The sequence below is a fragment of the Ursus arctos genome, unplaced genomic scaffold (assembly GCF_023065955.2).
Source record: "Ursus arctos isolate Adak ecotype North America unplaced genomic scaffold, UrsArc2.0 scaffold_2, whole genome shotgun sequence".
In the NCBI taxonomy this organism is placed as follows: domain Eukaryota; kingdom Metazoa; phylum Chordata; class Mammalia; order Carnivora; family Ursidae; genus Ursus; species Ursus arctos.
This window is the reverse complement of record NW_026622874.1, coordinates 20,095,984-20,119,634: the sequence shown is the minus strand read 5'-3', so window position 1 is coordinate 20,119,634 and position 23,651 is coordinate 20,095,984. Positions and strand designations below refer to the sequence as shown.

At 38.0% G+C, this 23,651-nt stretch overlaps 1 protein-coding gene across 5 annotated transcripts in view; it reads left to right on the top strand.

Annotated features, from left to right (window-relative positions):
• PLA2G4A (phospholipase A2 group IVA) overlaps positions 1 to 23,651 on the top strand; it is a 152,051-nt gene that overhangs the window by 100,246 nt on the left and 28,154 nt on the right. For all 5 annotated transcript variants that reach the window (XM_026509247.4, XM_057315152.1, XM_026509244.4 and 2 more), the window contains 6 exons: positions 4,952 to 5,174; positions 5,925 to 6,039; positions 12,247 to 12,384; positions 12,473 to 12,565; positions 16,173 to 16,244; positions 22,170 to 22,412. In XM_026509247.4, coding sequence (XP_026365032.2) covers positions 4,952 to 5,174; positions 5,925 to 6,039; positions 12,247 to 12,384; positions 12,473 to 12,565; positions 16,173 to 16,244; positions 22,170 to 22,412 — 884 coding nt within the window. The remainder of the gene's footprint in view (positions 1 to 4,951; positions 5,175 to 5,924; positions 6,040 to 12,246; positions 12,385 to 12,472; positions 12,566 to 16,172; positions 16,245 to 22,169; positions 22,413 to 23,651) is intronic.

The following is a 23,651-nucleotide window of genomic DNA, read 5'->3' as shown; positions in this document are numbered from 1 at the left end:
AGAAAGATAGATGGAAGATAAAGAAATAGATGGTTCATGGATAGAAAAAGATTCAGACCAAGACAGGACAGGACAAGATAAAAAGCACCAGTGAAAGCTGTTCATCGTGGAGAGAAGAGATACTTCCTGAGACAGAAGAAAAGTTGGTCAGGATGATTCATGTGCGTTTTCTCTTGAAAAGTATAGGTGAGAAGGTAAGAAAGTTCAAAGGAAGGAATTCGGAAAGACTTGGATAAACAAATTACACTCTTGTGTTGTGTAAGTTTTTATATTCTGCTGACACATGACCATTACTTGGCACAAATGAGGTAATACGGAAATATTTGGAGAAGCCCTGGACCTCCCAAAAAGTTTTCTGTGATCACAAAAGAGAATTTTATGTAGGACAAAGGCTTCCCTTGTAACTGTCACTACCTTTAGTGTGATTATTTCTGAAATTATTTTTGGATGATACTTGTTATTCATTGCGTGTAAGTATTAGCCAACCAGTCAGCACAGCTCTCTTCCCCACCACAGCTTCATGTAGAATCCTGAGGGGTTATGGGCTCTTGACTGCCATGTTTGTATGGCAGTACCATCTAAAGAGAAATGAGAGCAGCTCTACATCTATAACAACGGGGCTCAATTCATTAAACTGACTAAAATGGAATTCAAGAAAGAGGACTTTCAGTTCCACAGTCTGAAGAATTCCTGCCATGCTGAAAAACGAAACAATTTTAGGAGACGTTGCCACATAAGAAGTGATAGACTAAAAGATCAAGATGTAAGTTAGAAAAAATATGTTGTTTGGGGCAGGGGACTGTGCTTGTCTTGTTCGCTAGTGGGTCTCTCCAACTTACAACATATTTAATGACTAAACGAAGGAAGATTTGCCTAAGTAACTGTGTTTTGAGGGGGAAATGAATCTAGAGATTTCTTTAGAGTTTTAGGCTATTCACTTCACAAGGGTCAGGGTCTTTTCAAGTTACTCCAAATTTTCGTTGCTTTTGAGACTTGCTTTTGACACTTTTTTAAGCATAGAAATTGTATATCTATCCGTGAAGATGCTGATTTGGCAAGTCCTTGGAGGCCAGGCACTGATATTTTAAAACATGGCCTATGTGTTTGGAAGAAGGGATTGCACTGATAATTCCTTGTGGAATTTTTTTTTAAAGATTTTATTTATTTATTTATTTATTTATTTATTTATTTATTTATGTATGTATTTGAGAGAGAGCCCACGTGCCCACGCATGTGAGCACTTGCACGCATGGGAGGGGGTTGGGGGAAGATGGGGACGGAGAGGGAGAAGCAGACTCCAAACTAAGCATGGAGCCCACAAGGGCCTCAGTCTCATGGTCCTGAGCTCATGACCTGAACCAAAACCATGAGTGGGACAGTTGTTCAACCATCTGAGCCATCCAGGCACCCCTCCTTGTGGACTTTTGACATGATTTAGCTGTTAAAATTTCACACTTAGCCTAAATGCATTCATATAGAGAGAATAATGTGTCCGATTGTATAAATATGTTGAAAAATTAGAGGCAGATATTTTCAGATTTATAGAGAAATAAGCTGAGGATCCTTTCATTCATTCATTAACTATTTATAGAGGCCCTGCTATGTCTAAGACACTTAGTTTGAAACTTGATTGGCATAATTAAGAGTAATGCATTGGTAAAGAGATGAAAATTAAGGCTAACAATGGAGTTGCAAATTGGAGTGAAATAAAGCTTAACTATGGAGTTGCAAGCTATGGAGCGATAGCTTGCACGTCCGCAGAAACTAGTAATAGCTGAAGCTACTTAAAGAAAACTGGCCATTACCTATCACTCCATCCTTCACTTCACCAAAGCAAAAACTCAGGTTTTAGATGTCACCACAATGACATCACGAACGGTCTGTCCAAGTCAAACTCGCGAATTCTAAGGAATATGGTGTCATAAATGCTGAACAAGTGGAGAACATTATCCCGGTGCCAGTGGTTGAGGTATTCTAGGTCTCTGACTTGTATCCTCAAGCCAATTGCTTCACGATAGGGAAAGAATGAGAGAGGAAAAACGGGAGAGAGAGATTCCCCCAAGTGAGTGAGGTTTACTTCAACCTTCAGAGGGCAGAAATGGCCTGCAACCATTCTACATGGAACAAAAAGAGAGAATTGGGCTGACATCCATATATATTTTGACCACTGGAAAAAATCTACCTCTGAAGCTGTGGCACAAGTCCTAGCTTTGAGCAATCCTCCAACCCCAGAGGGAGGATTTGCTCGATCTAAAGCCAATGGTCAACATTGGGAAGAAGGGAAGAGAAGACAAGGGTCTTCGGATCTTGCTGGAGGCAGTTCATGGGGCAGAGGTACTTATTACAATCATAAGTTGGTTCATTTAAAGACCAGCTAAATATAGATGAGAAGGGACGTCTTAAATAATGTCTATGAGCTTTGAGTAATTAAATTATTCTGCTGAACATTTGGAAATGACAACGTCCAACAGCAGAATGGTCATATTATTTCCTTCTTACCTACCTTTTTAAAAAATCATTTTGCAGCCAAATTGATTTCTACTGACATTAAGTGTTTGGTTCTTTTCCTTATTTTTACCCAGCTTCATTAAGGAAAGGATTTAATATATCTCATTATAAAGTAAAACTGGATTGCATTCAATAAAGATAGAAGTGAAAATAAGTAAATATGTAACTAGAAATTCAATTAAAAATTCATGCTATAACCCAGAGCTCTGAGAAGCATGAAACACAGGGTTGGGTTTAAGCTTTTTAAAATCCAAGGAAAGGGGCACCTACATGTCTCGGTCAGTGAAGCATCTGCCTTCGGCTCAGGTCATGATCCCAGGGTCCTGGGATCGAGCCCCGCATTGGGCTCCCTGCTTGGGGAGCCTGCTTCTCCCTCTCCCTCTGCCCTTTGCTCCCCCTGCTGTGCTCTCTCTATCTGTCAAATAAATAAACAAAATATTAAGAAAAAATAAAAAATAAATAAAATCCAAGGTAAAATCCAAACTATGTATAGTGACATAATATAATTTTTAATAAGTTAAGGGCAAGCCAATGGTCCATGGAGGTAGAAATTATTCTTGTTAGTAAGACCAGTAAAGAACTGCTTAGTGTTCTCAAAAGAATGGAATATATCCTGAATAGTTCCAGAGCCAACCACTCAGAGGCTCAAAAAGATGTTTTGTTTTCCTATTTTTTTATGTTCTTGAATGTAAACCAATACATTCCATCAGTGTGTGCAATTATTGAAAAGAATGATGAGGTCCAGAAAGTCAGGTCCTTGTTGATGTGAATGAATCATGTGCTAGACGTTGGAATAACTACAGGAATGGATGGACCCTGTATCTCTCAAAGAATCAAAGCTGTATTTTTTATAAATATTTGGTAATTATACCAGGCTTGAGTTCAGAGTAAAATCTTTTTTATTTATCTTTATCACAAGTTTTGGGGAAATATTAGGAATCCAATTTATGTAATAAAGATCTTTTAAGAACTTTCATTTAAAAAAATTTTTTTTTTCAGAGCATGTGTTCCATTTTAGGTCTCTAATCAGTCTCCATTTGTTGACTTATAATTATTCTCAGTTTGTCTCCAAAGAACTCTGAATCCAATAAAAAAAATTCGAATTTAATGTAAAGTTGAAATAGTTTGGTCTCTAAGAACTGAAATCTTAGATAAAAGATTAAAAAAAAAACAATAAAACCTATCAGGGGAGAGGACACATTTTAAATTCTAGTTCTGTTATTACTGGGGAACTTTGAACATTTGTTTAAACTCATCAATCCTCTCTTAGAAGATTTGGAAGGTATTGCAAGTCTTCAAGGCAACAGCTTATGCTCGGTTAACCAGCACAGGCCTAGAGCATGGCAGGGACCCATTAAAGGTTAGTTTTTTCCTCTCCCTAAAGGAAGGATAAATCATTATAATAGGCATTTTTATCTGAATGTCAAGGAAACAGGAGATTAAACTATGTGCTATTTTATACACTCTTTGGTACGATGACGTGGTGGGTATTTATTTCTTTTATTATTTTGTTCTCTCGGTTCAATAGTTCAAAAAACTGTGCTTTCCACATGACATGCATTTGCTAGTCATTGAGGCTAGAGAGGATGAATAAGCCAAGTTTTCCCTGCAGGAGGTCATAATTTAGTAAGGGAGACAGATACGTAAAGTCATGCTTCATATTCAGCATGGAGAGCTACAATACTGGAGATATTGGCGCACAGGAAGGAGGGTGGTAACTGAATGTTTATTGTCTAAATATCAAACACCAAGGTAGTATTTACCGATTTCCAGTTTCGTTCGAAGTGGTCACATGGCTAGTGGCCAAGAATCTCCACAAGAGAGCATTTCCCTTAAAGACTTCTCTCTCTCCAGGATTTCACCATCAGATTTGGATGCGCAGAAATTCTGAGACCTACAATTGGCAAGATTTAGGATTCTGCCCAGTTTACAATGGACAATAGAAACAAAAAAACCACATTTGTCAGGGAAATTAGGCATTCGGAATAGGTTAGTTAGCACATTTCCCACCTGTAGATAATCATTATGGGAAGTGAAATTATCAGATTACTTGACTAGTATTACATCCAGACAAGTCAGTTTATTTACATGACTCAAACGTGTTGTGTTCATCGATCTCTGATAGTCTAATAGGGATTACCCATTCCCGGAGGCTAGACAGGGCACCGTAAGTCTGGTCGGGCAGCCTCCTCTCTGGCTTCCGCATGAGAAATCCACTGTTTTTCTGAGACCTCTTTTTGACTTTGCCTCCATTGTAAACCAGGTCCTTTCTGATCGATACATTCTTTCCTTCAATGGATTAATATCTTCAATCAGATAATTAAGTTAACCAACTATTTCTACCTTTTTTTTTTTTTTTTTTTATGGCAGAGTCCCTGCCTTCTTTGGAGACTACCAGGTAATGCTCTTTCTCTTCACTAATCATCTTTCGTTTTCTTTACAGGTACATGTCAACCCTATATTCTCACCCTGATTTTCCAGAGAAAGGGCCAGAGGAGATTAATGAAGAGCTAATGAAAAATGTCAGCCACAACCCCCTTTTACTTCTCACACCACAGAAAGTTAAAAGATATGTTGAGTCTCTGTGGAAGAAGAAAAGCTCTGGACAACCTGTCACCTTTACCGATATCTTTGGGATGCTAATAGGAGAAACACTAATTCACAATGTAAGCTGTGACTCAGCCTACAGTCCTTTTAATGCAAGTAGACCTTGTCTATCATAATGTTTTAATAAAACAAAATGATATATTTTCTACAAGTCCCTTGACTCAACTGATGTGTACCGAGCACATACTCCCTGCCAGACATAACACTACATTGCCAGTTATCGCTTACTCATTCTGCGTAATAGTTTTGATAGTAGTGAAGTACTTTTGTATTCTTCTTCTTTGGAAAAATACACATTTTAACCCTCAACTGCCCACTCCCCCACCCCGCGCCCCAATGGCTGTCTTTTTAAATCAGGAGATGAGTTCAAGTAATATTTTAATGGTAGGGGAAATATGGAAGTTGCCTAAAAGAGAGTCAGAAAAGGGAGTGAGTCACATGGAAAAAGCCCATTTGACACATGACTACAGTGTGACCTTTCATCGGAAGATAAAGTCGGGGAGATAGAGTTGGTGCCAGGGAATCCGGGCCCCAAGTTCTTTCTTCATATTTTCATAGCTGCCAAGTTGGTCTTCAGCTCCAGTGTAGATGTAGCCTTTAGGGTTGTGGTTGTTTTTAGAATTGAAGAAAATTACCTCCCAGGAGCTTACTTTTGTTATTTATTAGGACCCAGAGATTTCTGGAAAAAATAAGACTTATTTTTAGTATAAACATTTTAAGTGTCTTGATTGGAAGTCCTAATTTAAATAGCTTTCTATCTGTGTTTGTTTCTATATTTAAAACCATTTCTTTATTTCTTCTGTGGACAGAGAATGAACACTACCTTGAGTAGTTTGAAGGAAAAAGTCAGTTCCGGTCAATGTCCTTTACCTCTCTTCACCTGTCTCCATGTCAAACCTGATGTTTCAGAGCTAATGTTTGCAGGTATGTAATTTCCTCTTTCGAAACATTTCCACGAACCTTTGAGCCACGGTTTCTCATGATTTTCATTAGAGGAGGTTCCTAAGCAATTTTAGTTGTCTGTTTTCATGTATTTTCTGTAACATGAAAACATTCGAAGATACAAGAAATATTAAGCTAGATGATTTTCTGGTTGTAGAGAATATTCCATGAAAGTAGTTACTAATATATCTTCATTTAAATTAGTGAAATAGAAACTATAAAAAAGTCATGACTATTATCTCCTCAACTTTAGTTACTCATTTCTCAAGGACTTTTAGCAAAACAGTGTGCCTGGTGCTTCTAGGCAATGCATATTCTTTTGCTTACTGCTTATATTTTCATTAAATTAGATAACACAATATACATTTATCATTCCAAGCACTGTTGTAATTTTTCTAATACAGCACTTAGAAACTACTAGTCTGTACTTGTGGCAGCTGGTGAACAAAATGCCTCATTTTGTTAAATCTCAAACGTAAATATCTGTTTCTTCTGCAGCTTTGCTTCTTGCTGGGCGCTCTCAGAACGTGTGATCTCATGCCTCTGGGGGCCTTTGGCAGTCCTAATCTGCAGTGTGGAAACATGTCTCACTATTAGCTGGTAGGGTTCACTGTAATTTTAGGAAAAGGACCTTAGTGAAATCAGTCACACCATGGGCTTAAAAAAAAAAGTCATTGTGAATGGCATGTAAATTAACAGATCTATATCCAGAATCCTTTTGTAATTTTACAAAGTCTCATTTTTTTTCAACTGACTACTCTCAGGCAAGAATTTTGAATTATTTATAAAAAGCAGTACACCTGCAATTCGTCCATTCAAATGCTTACCAGTTATATTGACTAAAATGTTCATCGTGCTGATGGTTCAGAAATCACTTACCATATTTATTATCTTATTCAACTTTTACTACAACTCAGGAAGTGAGGTATTTTTAGCTCTGTTTCATAGAAGAAAAAAAAAACCCCAAAACCTCAGAAAGATTAAATGATTTGCACATTGCCACACAGAAGGTAAGTAGCAGAGCTGAGACTTGTTCTTGAAAATCCTTTGTTTTATAAGAATGTTGGCTTCTCTGGTTACCGACTATGTAGAATGTAGTAAGCCAGGTGCTGAGCATGAACTCCCCTCCCCCACCACAGTATATTGTCCCCATTCTATCAGACCGTATAATCTGGGAAATTTACAATCATTATTAAAGAAGTTAAGGCGAAAGAAATGACTATGCATTGTTCCTTGACCAAGTGACATCTTTTAGTCTGTTTCTATATCCGTTAAATAAGAATGAGCCTGTCATATGTTTCTCTAAAAAAAATGATAGAAAGTACGCAACTTACATAAAACAGTGGCAGGCCCAACTTAATTTAAGGAAATCTTCAAAATTTAGTGCTGTCTGAAAGCTGTATGAGAAATCAGGGTCTGGATCTTAGCTATCAATAGGTTTATATATGAAAGGCAAATTTAGTTACTGGATAGGGAGAAGGCATACGTTAGGGATGTGGAGTAACCATGCGTGCTCTGCAGAAATAAGGAGCAAGGTCTCGATTGTAATGAAGTTCATAGGGAGAATTGAAATTTATTCATATAAGAAAAGTAAGTGCCATGATGAGACTGGTTTTGGTTTTTTGCTTTCCTATAGCTATTGTTTTGTGAGGTCTTGGAACGTTTGCAGATAGGTTGATAAATCCTACTAGTATGCTAGTCGAATCTGTGCCTAGCCAAATAAGCCATTTTACCCCAAAACCATTATGATATGGTCAAACAAGCACTAGACTAATTTGGAAGCCTTGTCTTATTTCTAAGCTGAAATACCTTAGGCGGGTCATTTATCTCTCTGATTCCGATTTTCCTCATTATTAAAAAAAAAAGGATATTAATAAACATCAGGTGTATCTTACGGAGCTATTAAGACAATCACATGAGGTAGGCAGAAGATGGAACATCATAAAGAGACATAAAATATAGTGTCGTTACTATTGTTATGATTGTTATGACATTTTAAGAGTCATCTTTTTATATTCTGAACTTTGAAGCAGTAGCCATTCTCAGTGGAAAAATCCGACCACAATCATTAAAGAGCAAGTGAATGTTTTGGGTTCAGCTAGAGTGGGAAAGGCTGGTCTATGTACCTTTTGACCTTGATGTGTCTGATTTGGGCCATCTGCCTCACTGCGATGCTGTTACGGGGATGAGAGAGACACCGTTAACCTTCATTGTTAAGCTGTTACGATAAGAAGGTTCAAAGCTGTCTCTTCCAACAGAGCTGGACAAAGCCATCCAGCATTAGTTATTTGGATCTTGCACCCAGATAAGAGATTCAAAGGTGTTATGTTACGAAGCTTCAAGTGGCTTGGGTTATTGAAGGGGGGAAAAAAAGAGATATGTCTATACTTAATTCCTTTAAAGTTTGCTTAGATTAAAAATGGATATTCGGGGGGCGGGGAGTTGAAAAATTATCTGAATAATATTTTTAAAAGTCAAAGAACCAAATTATCTTAGCTTACAGAAGTTTTTATCAACTTTATTTCCACAATATCAGAGAATGTTTTTCTTCCCTTTAGAGTAGTTTTAAACATTTTCCTCTTTTGAAGATTTTAAACAAATAAACAATAGTTGTTTAAACTGTTAAATATTTTTTGACTCCTTCACTTCACTACAGTGCTTTCATTTTTACATTTCCGTTGGTCAGTAAATCGCATTTATTGAGCACAACTTATGGACTCAGCGTCATGTTAAATTCTTTGACAGATACTGTAAGAGTAAATACATAGTATTATTCTTCAGAAAAGTTACAATCCCATTAACAAGACAAAAATAGGGGCGCCTGGGTGGCGCAGTCATTAAGCGTCTGCCTTCCGCTCAGGTCATGATTCCAAGGTCCTGGGATCGAGCGCCCCGCCTCGGGCTCCCTGCTCAGAGGGAAGCCTGCTTCTCCCTCTCCCACTCCCCCTGCTTGTGTTCCCTCTCTTGCTGTATCTCTCTGTCAAATAAATAAATAAAAATCTTTAAAAAAAATTTTAAAAAGAACAAGAAAAACTTAAAAAAAAAGACAAAAATAAAACATGGAAAACGAGTGAGCCATACACATACAATATTATGATCTCTTAAAGTGTGTAGAACTGACATAGAGTAAGATATCATAGAGATTTAGTACAGTCATAAGAAAGACTTCATGTGGGTGACAGAGTCAGTCTTCAGTTGAACATGGAAAGGACTGTCAGGGGAGGTAAATAGTCCTCTTTGTGTGAAATAGCATGAGAAAATTTTCAGAAGGGAAGCCGAAAGTAGGTTTTGGAGAGCAGTAAAAGGAAACTAGCCTTAGTATGAGTTGGTGAAGGTAGGTGGTACATTTGGGAAAACTCTTAGTGTCAAGTTATAGAAAGATTTGAATTCCAGACAGAAATCTTTTTATTCAATTATGATGATAATGGGAAATATTTGGTGTTTTGGGGCAGCGCCATAAAATTGTTTAAGTAGTGTGTTTGGGGGAAAAAAGTATTTTGGTGATTCATGTGGGTGTAGATTAGCAAGGAAAGAAACGGGAAGCAGCCTATCACTGTGCTTTTGTAATAAGGTCCTGGAACCAGGGAGATCCTGATAAGAAGAGATGAAGGTGGATATAAAAAGCCCAAAGGTTACCAGCGAGAGGTGGTAACGAATGGGTTTGATATGAGTGAGTAAAAGAGGGGTTTCAGTTTTTTAAACTGAATTATTTAAAATTCCTTTTTGGGGCTATAAGAGCGTGGTTTACGGAAACAGGTAAGCTAGACTGGGAGGAAGGATGATGAGTTCCTTTCCAGGTAAACACAGTGGGATGTGATGACAGTGTGTCTGAGTGTAAATGCGCAAGAGGAAGTTGGAAACGAGCAGATGGGGGTACAAGAGAAAGGCTCAATTTGAAATGTGTGAGTCAACAGCAAAAAGAATAATAGTCACATACTGCTATGGTGAGTCCTTCAGTAAGGACTAGAGAGCAAGCTTACCTTGAGAATGTAATTCCTGTGTGCACACCAGAGCATGAATAAAGAAGACATTACTCGAGAAATCATTGTGTTTCAGTACCCAAGATAAGGGGATGAAATTCAGAGATGGGAAATTACTTGTAGTGATACAGAATTTTCCTAGCAACCTGTGATTCATTGCTAGTCATATCTCGCTAACTGCATGTAAATCATTATAAAACACACCACTTTCTGATGAAAGGTGTATGCACCACTTGGCTTTGATTGGAAATGAATTATAATGTGTTCTCATCCCAACCGTGATTTCATAACTTCCTTGACAAAAGTAGAGCGTTACGATCTGCCACTGAGGTAAACAATAAATATACATCCACGGTCCCTTTTCTAAAACTTTGGGGATAGATGTCTTGGAATTCAGAGTATTTTAGATTTTAAAGTTAAAAAAATACTTACATTGTATGTTACATAATATCGCCCTCAGATCTCATAGTCAAAAAGAGTGATTAATAGGATGTGTCAATATTCGTATTTAGTGAGATAAATAAAAATTAAACCTCACATCATTTCAAGACTTTTCTCTGCTGAATGAATTCAGGTCAGACTTTACCACCAAATGAACAGCAGAAAAGTTTGTGGATTTTTGGGTTCCTTGGATTTTGGATTGTTTGGATAGGCATGGAATGATTTCAGAAGGGAGGGGGGTTAAAGAAGAGCAGAGGGTTACAGGTTAAGCAAGGGTGGATGGTTGTGGGACTTTACAGAAAGTGGCCAATGAAATTGGACCTTGAACTAAAGGTTAAGAAGGAGCAAGCCTTGTAATTGCATAAGGCAATAGCAAGCATAAAGGCACTGAGGTGTCATGGAGCTTTCTCTTTGAGGAACATTAAGAAGACTTGTGTGGCTGAAGCAGAAAGAACAAGACTAACATAATGGGAGATTGGTTAGGACATGAGGTCAGGGAGCACCAGCAAGACCATCATGAAGCCTTGTTGACCACAGTTTTATGTTCAGTGTAAAGGGAAGCTGTTGGAAAGTTTTCAGCTGTCATTAGTGTGCTGGGATTTCTGTTTTTAAAAATTCGTTCTTGCTACAAGTATCAAAAAGAAAGCAGGGGAATAGAGAAGAGATGTTTTACAAGACTATTGTGGAGATCCAGGAAAGAGAGTATGGCAGCTTGTACCAGTAGGGTATAAATGGATGGTGGCCCATGGTGGACAAATAGATAAGCAGCCTGTTTCTAACCATATCCGATAAGAGAGCCTACAGAACTTGAGTTTTTGTATGTAAGATATAAACGGAAAAGAACTGTTAAGGATAAAGTATGAATAGTGGTATGAATATCTGCAAAGTAGTACCATTTACCAGGAAGTGGAGGAACGAGGGTAGCAAGTGTGGGAAGCAGGAATCAGAAACCAGGAATTCTTTTTGGATGCATCATTAGACACAGTGATAGTCATGGATATATATGAAATCTAATAGTGGCTACCATTTGTAGAGTGATTGAAATGTGCTATGCCCTCTTCTAAGTTCTTTACATTTCTATACCCATTAGATTTTCACAACAATTCTACAATCTCCTGATTTTATTCATGTTCTATAGATTAAGGAACTAAAACACAAAGAACACAAGTAATCTGCCAAAGCTTGAATAGTTGGTGAGGAGCAAAATGAATTTGAACCCAGGGGTCTGGCTCCATAGCCTCAACTCCCAGAAAGTATGCTCTCTTGACCCTATTACCATGTATTTCTTAAGACACTCAACGTAAAACTTTGCATTATAATTTTGAGTCACAAGAATGATTAATAAACAAAATTAAAGAAAGAGGAAGAAAAGGCAAATGTTAGAAAATACTTTCTTCCATTTCATAATCTGCTTGTGTTATCAGAGTTTAATTTCTTCTATCTCCTTCATGGATTTTACATCTGAGTTTGCAGTTTTCTGTTTTCCATTCTTTAGGATTAAGATGGACTTCATAAAAGATGTCTGAGCTTTTAAATGCAAAAGATACTCAGTTTGTACAAATTGGAAGGGATCCTTTTGTGTTTTCATCTCAATAAGCTGTTTTCCCCCAACTTCTATACAGTGCTATATACATAATAGGCATTCGGTTAATTTTTTAAAAATATTTTAAATAAATGAAAATGATCAAGGCATTGTTGGAAGCGATCTTTGTGCACATTTCTGTAGTATTTTCCTTTAACGGATTGCACTTTTTTAAAATGCTTTCAGATTGGGTTGAATTTAGCCCATATGAGATTGGCATGGCTAAATATGGTACTTTTATGGCTCCTGACTTATTTGGAAGCAAATTTTTTATGGGAACAGTTGTGAAGAAATACGAAGAAAACCCCTTGCATTTCTTAATGGGTAAGTGATCAAAATCTACCATTTGTTTCCTTGACTGTTTTAAATCTCAGTGCATTCTAAGTTATTCTCCATTTCTGCTTTATTGTAGGTGTCTGGGGCAGTGCCTTTTCTATATTGTTCAACAGAGTCTTGGGAGTTTCTGGCTCACAAAATAAAGGTTCTACAATGGAGGAAGAATTAGGTATTATTAAAACATGTTTCTGTTGATCATACTGTGCTAAATTGATAAATTTTAACACACCTATATAGACAATTAAATCACCGTTAAGATTGTAGTTGTTCTAAAGTTACCAATAACTTAGTTAAATCAACCTAAGTATTTCCCAAGAATCATCTGTATATTACTTCTTAGGACTCTGACACTGAGGTTTTGAAATTCGTAAGAACTATTGATTCCTAAGAATAAGTTTTAACTGGAGCGTCTTCATTCCTCTTAGTCATTATATATCTAAACATACTGCTCACATTAGAGAATACTCCTTTTATCAATAGGGTTTGCTTTTCAGAGATTGGATTCGTCAGCAGTTGAACACAGTGTGATACTTAAATTCATGCTTGCCGGCTCGCCTACCTCTTAATGACTAACTCACTAGTCTGTTAGCTTCCTATAGCTAAGTCATACGAAAACGGAGGAAATGATATTTCAAATTACATCTAATAAATTAACACTAATGATTTTCTTTAAATCTAACGCCATGACCCATAATAAATTATAATATTTACAAAACTTGAAAAAGGAGACTCAACTGAGGACCCGTGGTTTTCCTTGGTTATAAGGTTAATGACAGGAGCTTTGGTTTTCGCCGATGAGTAAGTTTGACTCAAAGCAAACAAAATGAAACATACATCCAGCGTCCCCCAACCCCCTTGCCCCTGTTCCCTTATGGCTATTTAGACTGGTTGTGGGAAGCAGCAGTGAATGTGCTAAATCTGATTGTGGGGCCAGCCCGGCGGGGACTGGGGAGGACGGTCCTGCCGATTATCAGCATACTAACTACCTACTACCTCTTCTCTGACCGTGAAGTATCACACAACTATGTTCACAGAAGAACATAAATGACTTTTTCAACAATCAATTCATTTGAAGAATACTTGCATGTACAAAACTTAATGTAGGATTTTTTTTTTTTTTTTTTGACAAGCTGCCCTTAGTTTTTCCAGGCAGTGACAGTTGATTTAATTAAGCTTTATATGCAACGCCCCCCACAGTTGTAACATTAATTAATACACTACAGATTGGCTTCTAAGTAGTGTTATCATTCCTCCTGCAAAATCGATTTTAGCTATTTGATATTGATATTAAGGGCACAGCAATTTTCCAAGTCCTTGACATTTTCTTCTATATATCATTTGTATTTTTGGGTAGTTCTTCATAAGTCATGGAGAAGTGATCTTATGATTGCACTAGCACCAACGATGTTAAAATAAAAATAAAAACAATAAAGGAAGCACTTTGTGCTTGAACCTGCTCCTGTCCTCTGAGCAGCACTCAGTTAGCAAGCAGCCAAGCTAGCTGGAACTTTGGAGCCTGCTCCAGCCTTAACTACAGAGCCCCATTCTCTCAAGAGTAACCACGAGGCCAAGTGTCTATTGCTGAAATGCTCTGACTTGACTTTTTTTTAAGGAACATTATACCCCACATGGATAAATAGCCTGTTCATGACTCTAATTTTATGGAAATAACTAACTCTTCTCAAAATTTTATGAAGATTTCAGAAGAAAAGAGAAAAAGGACAGATGGAGCACATGTTATGAGGCTTCCTTTTCTGTTGAATAATCTAGATAAACCTAGGACTTGTTATTTTCTTCTCCTATGGCAGGAAGAGAATAGGACTGAAATAACAGATCTGAGGTGGGTGAGACAATGGCTGAAGGCCAAGGAAAAGGAGAGTGTTTACACTAAGTAGTCTTCAGAATATTCTTTATTGTGAGATGTTTCCTTTGGGGCCAGTGGTTTGGCAGCCTATTTACTTGTCCTGTGTGTCAGACTGAGGGGGAATATTGTGTACTTGAGATCCACCGGCCAGCAGGATGCGTGTTACCTCAGATTAGGTAAGGGTTTCCAGAAATGAGACCAGAGAGGTGACTGAGGGGAATCCGAAGACGCCTGGTGACTCTTTCATCCACCAGTTGACCAAAGTCTACCTCTTCATGGGGTGCTCAGAGATGGTTTCTGTGTTTGCTTCCTCCCTTCTGAAGAAAGACATTATGGTAAATTGGACCATAATCTGATAACTCTAAATGAAATTCTTTACATTCTCAAGGAATTTTGAATGTAAGCAACCTGTGCTTTTGGACAGATGGAGCTATGTTATACTGTAGTGATGGAAAATAGATACATTCAAATATTTAGCTATTCATCTCTTGAAAATATCTTTACAAAAAAGATAGTGTTTTGGTGAACCTTTTTTTTTTTTGGTGAACCGTTTTCTTAAGTGAGAGTATATAATATGACCCAAAAAAGAGAAAGAGAAAGAAAGAAAGAAAGAAAGAAAGAAAGAAAGAAAGAAAGAAAGAAAGAAAGAAAGAAAAGGAGAAGAGAGAAAAGAAAAGAAAAGAAATGCTTACAGGAAGAAAATTTTGTTCTGCTAAAATACATGCCTACACCTAGAGCAGATCATTTCTTAACACCCCCTCTTCTATACAACAAAACTACTTTCTATAATAGTTATGAAATGAAATAAATAATATTAGCCCACGAACATTATCTTTTATTGAATTTCATATGTGTAATCATGCCGGTAAAATAAATCTAAAAATTAAAGTCAGCCTACCTCAAGCATTTAAAAGCCTTCCATTATATACCCCCAGTCGTTCACGTATATGACATTTATGTAGGTATAATAAACATATGCAGAGTAATAAGGGGAAACTAAATGTTATACATAGACTTCTCCAAGTTTAAAGGCCCCAAATGATTCTATCACTGAAAATTATAAATTTAGAGTCTGTTTCTCTGAGTTTAAAGCCTTAAAATGATTCTATCAGTGAAAATTATAAATTCAGAGTCATGTTTTTTAAAATAAAAAAATTCTGACTGGGAGAAGAAAAAAGTCACTATATAGAAAGTGGTTTCATGTCAGTGTCCAAAGAAAGTTTGATTTTTCTACAAATGCTGATGATAAGAATGGCCTGTGTACTCCATAGTTTAGGTAATTTTTACTTGGGAAAAAAAAGAACTAGTTATTATGTGGATTTTACTCCCGTCTTTGTTTTAAGGGTTAAGGATTTATGGTTTCTATTTCAGTTTTTATAACTGCCCTCTTAATAATTCTTGACACCAAATTCTTGACACCAAAAGACACCTTTCAACAATTTTCAGTATTATTGAAAATCAAAAGATACCTTATGTTAGTAGTTTTCATTCATTTTGAAGGAATTGTTCTGTGGTCCCCTGTGGATTTTGGTTTTACCCTACATTTACCCTCCTAAACACTACTTAAAAATATTTCATTGCAGAAAAATATACCTTTTTGGTATAACAAGGAGCTACAACCAAGTTATTCTTTCTGTCAGGTTTAAGACAAACAAATAAAATTCTCTCCTTTAAATCATGAATGAGTAGTTTTAAACTAATTTTTCCTGTCCTGGGAAATGTTGTGGTCCAATGAGAAATTTTAAAATACTAGTAAAACTAATAAATTTCAGTACTAGATTGATCTAAGTTTACACTAGTAAACTCGGTAGCTCTCACTTGGTGGTTTTCCTGAGATTTCTTCCTTACAGTAAATTTAATTGTGAGTCTTGACACCTGAGATCCTTCAACTGTTCTGGTTTTTTCCCCGCAGAAAATATTACAGCAGAGCATATTGTGAGTAATGACAGCTCAGATAGCGATGATGAATCACAAGAACCCAAAGGTAAGAGAATCTTCTCTGGCAGGGGTCCATTAGGAAAGGAACTACGTGTTGTGTCCGATTCCTCGCTCAAGATGCTAATGGTGGTCTCTGCTTAAGCCACGGAGTGATAGAGAGTATGGTCGCTTTTGGTTCACAGAGATAATTGATGCTGTGTATATAATAAAATATGCCAATATAAATATCCCTTATGCTTTTCTTTTTAATACCTCAAAATAGTATCCATGGAACAAATGGAGAATAAACTGGGATGATTGAAATACCAAATTCCAAGTCCGATTAGAGCACCAGGCTTCTTGGCATGAAAATTGTGATATGGGAACATTTTTCCGTGGCTTTAAAAAATTAAAATTTCATCTGTAAAAATTTTGTTATTAATAAAGTATCATGTGAACAATTATTCTCAGTCCATTCCTGAGCCTTATCCCATGGTCAGCAATCCACCTCTTAGGAAGAGATTGGTGACGAAGTGGGGTAGAATTATCAAGAACTTTTTATCGTTGATGTTATTTCTAAGTGTAAATGAGTTCTTTCACATTCTGACAAGGCAGTTTTCAGCTTGGTGTGGATCACGGGGCAGGGATAAGGTGAGGATCGGGGGTATTTGTTGCAAGTGTTATGTGGGAAAGTGGAGTGATTCTACATTTTATAATAACTGGGTAAACATCCTACAATCGTGTGAATGCGACCATCTAAATTTCAGAAGGTATTAAATGCTTTTTTTGCTCTAAATTCATGAATTCCTCCCGCCACGGTGTAGATATTGGAAGAGCCTGTTTTATCCTTGCTGAATCAACATTAAAATTAAAATTAAAATTCTCTTTTCACTGCGGGGCCGTGACCTCCTCGTAAGATGGGTTTGTATAAACTAGAGGAAGGGTAGCTTCTCTGAGAAATGCAGCTACACAAGCCCACAGTTTGGCTGGCCTGTAGTTTCTTGTAAAATTTAAAAAATTAACCCTTCCCTGGGCAGACAAAACTTTCGACCAGGCGCGAGGTTTAGCCGCTGCTCCCAGTCTCCTCTTCAGTCCCTATTTGCCCACTGTCCTGCTGCTTCAGGAAGCCTGTGATTGGCCCAATTCCTATATTAGGCAGGAACCATGAAAGAACCCTGGCCTGGAAAGAACTCAGTCCTCATTCTGTCTCCTTCCTGTTTTTAACTTTAATTTTTTTAGTTGTTTGGGTCTTTTTTTTTTTTTTTAATTTTGAATTTCCTTTTAATGAAGGGTGCTGGCCATTACAAAGGGAATAGACAGTATATGCCTAACATTTTTAGAATTAGTGTGTATTAATAGAGGGACTGTCAGGTAGGTGTAATAATGGCTTGTTAATTATTAAGGAAATTGCTATAGATGGTTGGTACATTTGATCACCTCTGGTTATCTTAAGGCTGAGAAGTTCAAAGGCCCTTTGTACATGCCTACTTTTGTTTTAGTACCAACCTAGATGGGAGAATGAGATTCAGGATGTTCTTAGGGATTTCTTACTAGTTCTTAATATTCATTTTTTCCTTTTAAATAAAATTTTTGGAGTAATTTTAGATTCACAACAAAATTGAGCAGAAAGAACAGAGAGTTCCCATATATTTCTTGCACCCCACACACAGAGCCTCCCCCACTATCAACATCTATATCAGAGTGGTATATTTATTACAATCTATGAAACCACATTGACACATCCTTATCACCCAAAGTCCAAACTTAAGGGTTTACTCTTGATATCGTATATTCTAGAGGCTTTCGCAAATGTAGACTGACATGTGCCTACCATTATAGCTTCATACAGAGTAGTTTCACTGCCCGAAGCACCCCTCTGTGCAGTTTATTTCTTCCTCTGTCCCCCACCCCAACGTCTGACAACCGCTTTCTTTCTACTGTCTCCACGGCTTCGCCTTTTCTAGTACGTCAGATTGTTGGGATCATACAGTATGCAGCCTTTTCAGATTGGCTTCTTTCGCTTAGTAATGTGCATTTGAGTTTCCTCCGTGTCTTTTCATGGCTTCATAGCTCTTTTTTTTTTTCTTAAGCACTGAATAACATTCCATGGTCTGAATGTACCAGTTTATTTATCCATTCACCTATTGAAGGACATCTTAGTTGCTTCCAAGTTTTGGCCATTATTAAAACTGCTATAAACATTCATGTTCAGGGGCGCCTGGGTGGCTCAGTTGTTAAGCATCTGCCTTCAGCTCAGGGCGTGATCCCGGCGTTCTGGGATCGAGTCCCACATCGGGCTCCTCCGCTGGGAGCCTGCTTCTTCCTCTCCCACTCCCCCTGCTTGTGTTCCCTCTCTTGCTGGCTGTCTCTATCTCTGTCAAATAAGTAAATAAAATCTTTAAAAAAAAAAATCCATGTTCAGATTTTTGTGTGGAAATGTTTTCATTTCCTTTGGGTGAAAACCAAGAAACATGATTGCTGGATCATGTGCTGGGGGTCTAATTTAGTTTGTAAAAAACTTCCAAAGTGGCTGTCCTGTTTTGTGTTCCCATGAGCATGTGTGAGTGTTCCTGTTGCTTCACATCCTCACCAGCATTCAGTGATGTCAATGTTTAGGATTGTGGGGTTTCTAGTAGGTGTGTAGTGTTATCTCATTGATGTTCTAATCATTATTTCCCTGGTGACATCATGTGGACCATCTCTTCATATGTTTACTCGCCATTTCTATGTCCTCCTTGGTGTGGTGTCTGTAAGTTCCTTTGCCCATTTTTTAATTGGGATATTTGTTTTCTTATTGTTGAATTCTGAGGGTTCTTTGTCAGATAAACAGTCCTTTATCAGATGTGTTTTTTGCAAATATTTTCTCCCAGTCTGTGGCTTGTCTCCTCATTCTCTTGAGGCTTCTTCATTTTTCCTCAGATGATTTTGAGCAAGGTCTTTAGGAATTTTCAACTTTAGTTTCTTCAAATCTATACTGGCATCATTTTACCTGCTCTCACAGAATTGTTACAATTATCAAATTGCAAATACATATAAAGGGTGTTAAGTTGTAAAAGGCTATGCAAATAGAAATTTATTTAGTATTGTAACTAAAAAGCAGTCGATTATCATTTATCTGTTGACTGCTGGGTTTGTCCCACAAATGATGCCATTTCCAAATATCTCTTAAGGAAAGTAGATCTTCTTTTGGTATGGAAGTGAGGTTTATTTAATAATAATGACAATAATGATGATGATGATGATGTAATTATGATGGAAGGAAAAGGAGGAGGAGGAGGAGGAAGAAGAAGGAAAAGGAGGAGAAGGAAGTGGAGGAGTGGGAGGAAGCTCCAAATTTTTGGAAAATAATTGGTATCTTCTTCGGATCCTATGTAACCAGAAAATATAAACCATTCAGTTTAATTTTTTTTAAAGATTTATTTATTTGAGAGAAAGAGCATGAACTCGGGGGGGAAGGGCAGAGGGAGAGGGAAAATGAGTCCCAATTAGACTCCAAGTTAAGCATGGAACCTGACGTGGGGCTCAATCTCATGACCCTGAAATCACGACCTGAGCTGAAACCAAGAGTCGGTCACTTAACTGACTGAGCCACCCAGGTGCCCCTAAATCGATTCACTTGAAAACCCAGTTTGTTCTTGTGAAAGATTTTTTTGTCATATATGGCTTTGGAGAAGTGTGGGAGTAGAAAAATATATATATTTTTTGTGAGTATGTAGTCATCTGAATTGGCTCCTGAAAGATCCATTCATTTAGTCAGCTCGGTTAAGCTAATCTTTATGTAGATAAAAACAAGTATTTATTATGGTTTTATGTATGTCTAGTTAACATTTCTTAGAAATTATGAAGTTTGGACATAGACTTTTTCTTTTTTCTCATATACGTACACATACAGTTTAATGTATGCATGTCTATTTATGTAGAGTCCCCAGAAATCTGAACAGAGGGATGCAGGCCGGTGGAATTATGCTCTACCGCACAGCATTCCTGGACTTGGATTATCAATGAATAATATTGATGATAATGATGACGCAGCGGCCACTGTCACCTCTTGTCTCTACTACTAACTAGTGTTGATTACGAATTTATGATGATACATGACAGGCCAAGCATTTTTCTAAGAGACGCGCATGAATGCACTATCTCAGTTTATCTTCACACCAGTCCTGCGAGGTGTCCTGATGAGGAGACGAAGGCTGAGAAGAGGTACCTCACTAGTAAGCTGTGGAGAGAGGATTGCAATCCAGACAGGCTGATTCTGAAGCCAGTGTTCTAAGCAGCTCCACGATGTGGCTTCCCAGCAGGGGTGAGGTGTGCACAGGTTTTAAGGACAAAGTCGTTTAAAACTGCTGCTTTCAGAAGATTGCGGAATTTTAAGACATGTTAAGGCATGTGTTTAAATTACATGGTTTTAAATTCCGAACTTTATAAGCCAGGATGAAATGACTGTTCCTAGAGTGTTTACTGAGCAGGAAATATGTGTGTTGAGTCCTTCAGCTGTCTCTCAGTTTGCATGATTCCTGGATGTTTACTAAACAGGATAGGGAAGGAAACTTAGTGATGGAGAGGAGAGGATTAGCTCCTGTGGAATTTCCCTGTGTGTGTGTGTGGCTAGACACAAGGAAGGAAAGGACTGGGGAAGGCCAGAAAGGCGAGAATAGAAGTTTGCCTGGAAATGTAAGAACAGACCACGTAACGCATCAAGAACACGATCTGCAGACTGACTGTAGGTAAAGAGTAAAGTAAGAACAGCTTAAGAACAAAAAGGATTACTGAAATATTTACTGTAAGTTAGACAAATAAATGTCCAATCAAAAGCCATAGAGCTTCACTATTAATCTTACCATTCAATTGCCAAAGGTATTTTACAAATTTTCTTTAAAACCAATTTAATTAACATATAGTATATTATTAGTTTCAGGGGTTGAATTTAGTGATTCATCAGTTGCGTATAACACCCAGTGCTCATTACATCACGATGCCCTCCTTAATGCCCATCACCCAGTTACCCCATCCCCCTACCATCTCCCTTCCAGCAACCCTCAGTTCGTTTCCTATGGTTAAGGGTGTCTTATGGTTTGTCTCCTCTGTTTTTATCTTATTTTTCCTTCCCTTCCCCTATGTTCATGTTTTTGTTTCTAAAATTCCACGTATGAGTGAAATCATATGGTATTTGTCTTTCTCTGACTGACATTTCTCTTAGCATAATATGCTCTAGTTCCATCCATGCCATTGCAAATGGCAAGAGTTCATTCTTTTTGATGGCTGAGTAATATTCCATTTCATATATATATATACACACACACACACACACACACACACACACGCCCCACATCTTCTTTATCCATTCATCTGTTGATGGACATCTGGGCTTTCTCCATAGTTTGGCTATTGTGGACATTGCTGCTATAAACACTGAGGTGCCTGTGCCCCTTCAAATGGCCAACAGACACATGAAAAAATTCCTCAACATCACTTAGCATCAAGGGAAATACAAATCAAAACCACGGTGAGGGGCGCCTGGGTGGCTCAGTCATTAAGCGTCTGCCTTCGGCTCAGGGCGTGATCCCGGCGTTCTGGGATTGAGCCCCACATCAGGCTCCTCCACTATGAGCCTGCTTCTTCCTCTCCCACTCCCCCTGCTTGTGTTCCCTCTCTTGCTGGCTGTCTCTCTCTGTGTCAAATAAATAAATAAATCTTAAAAAAAAAAAAAAAAAAACCACGGTGAGATACCACCTCACACCAGTCAGAATAGCAAAAATTAACAAATCAGGAAACCACAGGTGTTGGTGAGGATGTGGAGAAAGAGGAATCCTTACACTGTTGGTGGGAATGCAAACTGGTGCAGCCACTCTGGAAAACAATATGGAGGTTCCTCAAAAAACTTAAAAATAGAGCTACCCTACAATCCAGCAATTGTGCTACTAGGTATTTATCCAAAGTTTTTCTTAAGGGACGTGGGAATCTATATAATGTTCTGGCTCTTTTTCCTTAGGCACTGAAAATGAAGATGCTGAAAGGGAGTATCACAATGACAATCAAGCAAGTTGGGTCCATCGTATGATAATGGCTTTGGTGAGTGATTCAACTTTATTCAATACCAGAGAAGGACGTGCTGGGAAGGTGCACAACTTCATGTTGGGCTTGAATCTCAATACATCCTATCCAATGTCTCCTCTGAAAGACTTTATGACGCAGGAATCATTGGATGAAGACGAACTGGATGCAGCCGTAGCAGGTAAGCACACAAAACGTAATCCATGGAAGCTAATCCAGGAGATCTTTATTCCTTTCTAGGGAGAAGCCTTTTGATCATTGTCAATACCTATCCATTTATGCTCAATTACAGCAACATCCATTTAATTCAAACTTCTGTTTTTTTGGAAGAAACATATTCATTGGACAGGAAGTGGCATAGATACGTCAGCGTAGAAAATTTTCACTCAAACACTGAGGAGGGACCTTAGATCCTCTCTGTATTGGACAAGGTTCACTCAGAAAATAGGAAACCGTCTCCCTTGTTTAACTGAGAGGGGTTTAAAGTAGGGAATTAGGTGTTTACAAAGTTGTTCGAAGGCTTGGAAGAGAAAGCTCCAGGCTGAGCTTCCAGGAATGATTCCAAAAACGCTTCAGAATCACCCCCACAAACGCCCCACAACCGTGCTTGGCAGTGGAAGTGGCAGAAGTGTAGCCTCTGTCTCATTTCCTCCTTTGAATCCCGTGTGGGTATTTTCCTTGGCAAAGGGCAGGTCTCAGCAGAACCGGCACAAATGGGACTCTGGTTAACGTGGTCCTTAGCCCAACTGTGTGCACAGGAGGGCCTGCAACCCAGGGTTCCGAGTGGAGTTGACTTCACCGGTCTCAGTGTCTGTGAGGCACCTGGGCCTGTCCCTCCAGTTCTCAGAAATGTTAGCTAACTTTCTTAAGGCCAGCTGGTAAGATCCCACTCACTGTCTTGTTTGTTACTTTGTCAAATTCCAAGGAATAATAATTCCCTTTATTCTTCAGTTCCATGCATGTTTCAAATTAAAAGTTAAATTTGCCTTCGTGACTAATCAATACATAATAATCTTTCTTATAATGATCCTGTCATCTAAAATCTTCCTACGTCATCAGACCATCATTTTTCCGTTAACTGCCCAGATGTCGTTTCTCAGTCATTTCTGCTTACGGGCACCAACAGGATGCTGTAGAAACGTAGGTGGAGTATTTGCAAAACCCTTTCTTCTGCTCTCTGGTTAAGCATCATGCCTATAAAATATTTGTGAAAATTAGGACATGGCTTTAGGTTTGGTGGTGTTTCTGGTGGTGCTGTTTCCACTTGTTGCTTGAGCCGAAAGGAAATTGCAAAAGCAAAGTTTTCCCTTGTTTTTTAAACAAGAAGACTAGAAACTCACTATACTTTACATTATGTTATGGCATCGAAGTCTAGGATGTGAGGTATGGCATGCAATCCGTACCCTTTCATATTAACAAC